General features: G+C 50.5%; 1 protein-coding gene across 1 annotated transcript; it reads left to right on the top strand.

Moving 5' to 3' along the window:
* Positions 1 to 345: 345 nt before the first annotated feature.
* PPTG_02542 (hypothetical protein) lies at positions 346 to 1,104 on the top strand (the record flags this gene model as incomplete). The annotated part of the gene is made up of 1 exon (XM_008893666.1): positions 346 to 1,104. The coding sequence occupies one exon, from the start codon at positions 346 to 348 to the stop codon at positions 1,102 to 1,104; it is 759 nt and encodes a 252-aa protein (XP_008891914.1).
* Between the last annotated feature and the right edge of the window lie 252 nt (positions 1,105 to 1,356).

Raw genomic sequence — 1,356 nt, 5'->3', positions numbered from 1 at the left:
TGCCCAGAGCTGACTACACTGTAGTCTACAGTGACTTCTAAGGCAACACAAGTCGACAAATGTCGGGTTGTACAAGAATGTTGAAGTTCACGCTGGTCACGCATCAGCCTCGGGTCATCAAAGGGAGATTCAATGAGCAGCAACGTGGGGCTTCCAAGAGTGTCGTCTTGGGTACATGTAAGGGAGTGCAGGTTCATGATAATTGCACCAAGTTTCTGTTTTTGGTTTTTGAGCTAAGCCCTATATCAATCACTTTTCAACTTTCCTTCTCGGCCTCACTCCACCTTATTCACTTCGTCCTCTTCGACGCCGACTTCCTCTACAACACCTTTCCAACAGGTTGTGATGTCAACGACAACGGTTTCGTGCTTCACGACGAAACTGAAGCAGTTCAGTGGAACCGGGTTTCCAGCGTGGGGTGCTCAAGTGAAGCTAGTTCTTGAGATCAAGGGATTATGGAATGCAATTCAATTGCCCAGACCCACCGACTTCGATCTCAAGGCTGAACGAGACGCTGCGGTGGCAGCAGGAGCTGGAACGTCATCGGCGTCGGGGGCGCCATCGCCGTCCGGGACGGTGTCTATTGCGGTCTCGACTACGCCGCTGCTCGACTGTTTAATGAAGCAGAAAATAGCCTCAACCATCATTCTCGCAGCACTGAGTGAGAAATTGGCTGCTGAGGTTTATCTACTCGATCATCTGTTGGCTATGCTGCGGCACTTGCGCATGACCTACAATGTCAAGTGCAGCGCCAGTGTTGGCGCTGCCAAGCGGGAGTACATTGGGCTCTACCTAGATGGGGACGAGTCGATGATCGAGCACATCCAGAACACAAGGCGTGTTCTCGATGAGCTGCAGGAGCAGCATGTACTGATTTCTGACGATGAAAAGTGCCGGAACTTTATGCAGAGTCTAGGACCTGCATGGAATGGCTTCGTTGGTGTGCTTGAATCGTGTGCAACGTTTGAGTTAATGATACAACGCTGCCATGCTGAAGCAATCCGGCGTGATCAACAGAAGAATCGACGCTCAAGCTCTGTGTCTAACAGTGGCAAAGCAGCTGCTGCATTCAGTGCTGAGCAAACGTCGGGTAAGCAGAAATGATTCAAGCCCAAGAAGAAGAGGGACATGACCAAAGTGAAGTGCTTCAATTATAACAAGATGGGACATTTTGCCCGGAACTGCAAGAACGAACGAGTGTTACAGTCGGCGGAAGCCGCCAGTATGGCATTCACCGTGGCCGATGTGGCAGAAGAAAACAAGCGGGGTTGGATTGTGGACAGTGGCGTCACAAGCCATATGACTGGTCATCTGGACAATTTAATTGATGTACACACGTTGGAAGAACCCCGAGTG

Source organism: Phytophthora parasitica, assembly GCF_000247585.1.
Source record: "Phytophthora parasitica INRA-310 unplaced genomic scaffold supercont2.2, whole genome shotgun sequence".
NCBI classification, from domain to species: Eukaryota; Oomycota; class Peronosporomycetes; order Peronosporales; family Peronosporaceae; genus Phytophthora; species Phytophthora nicotianae.
This window is presented reverse-complemented; position numbering and strand designations above follow the sequence as displayed.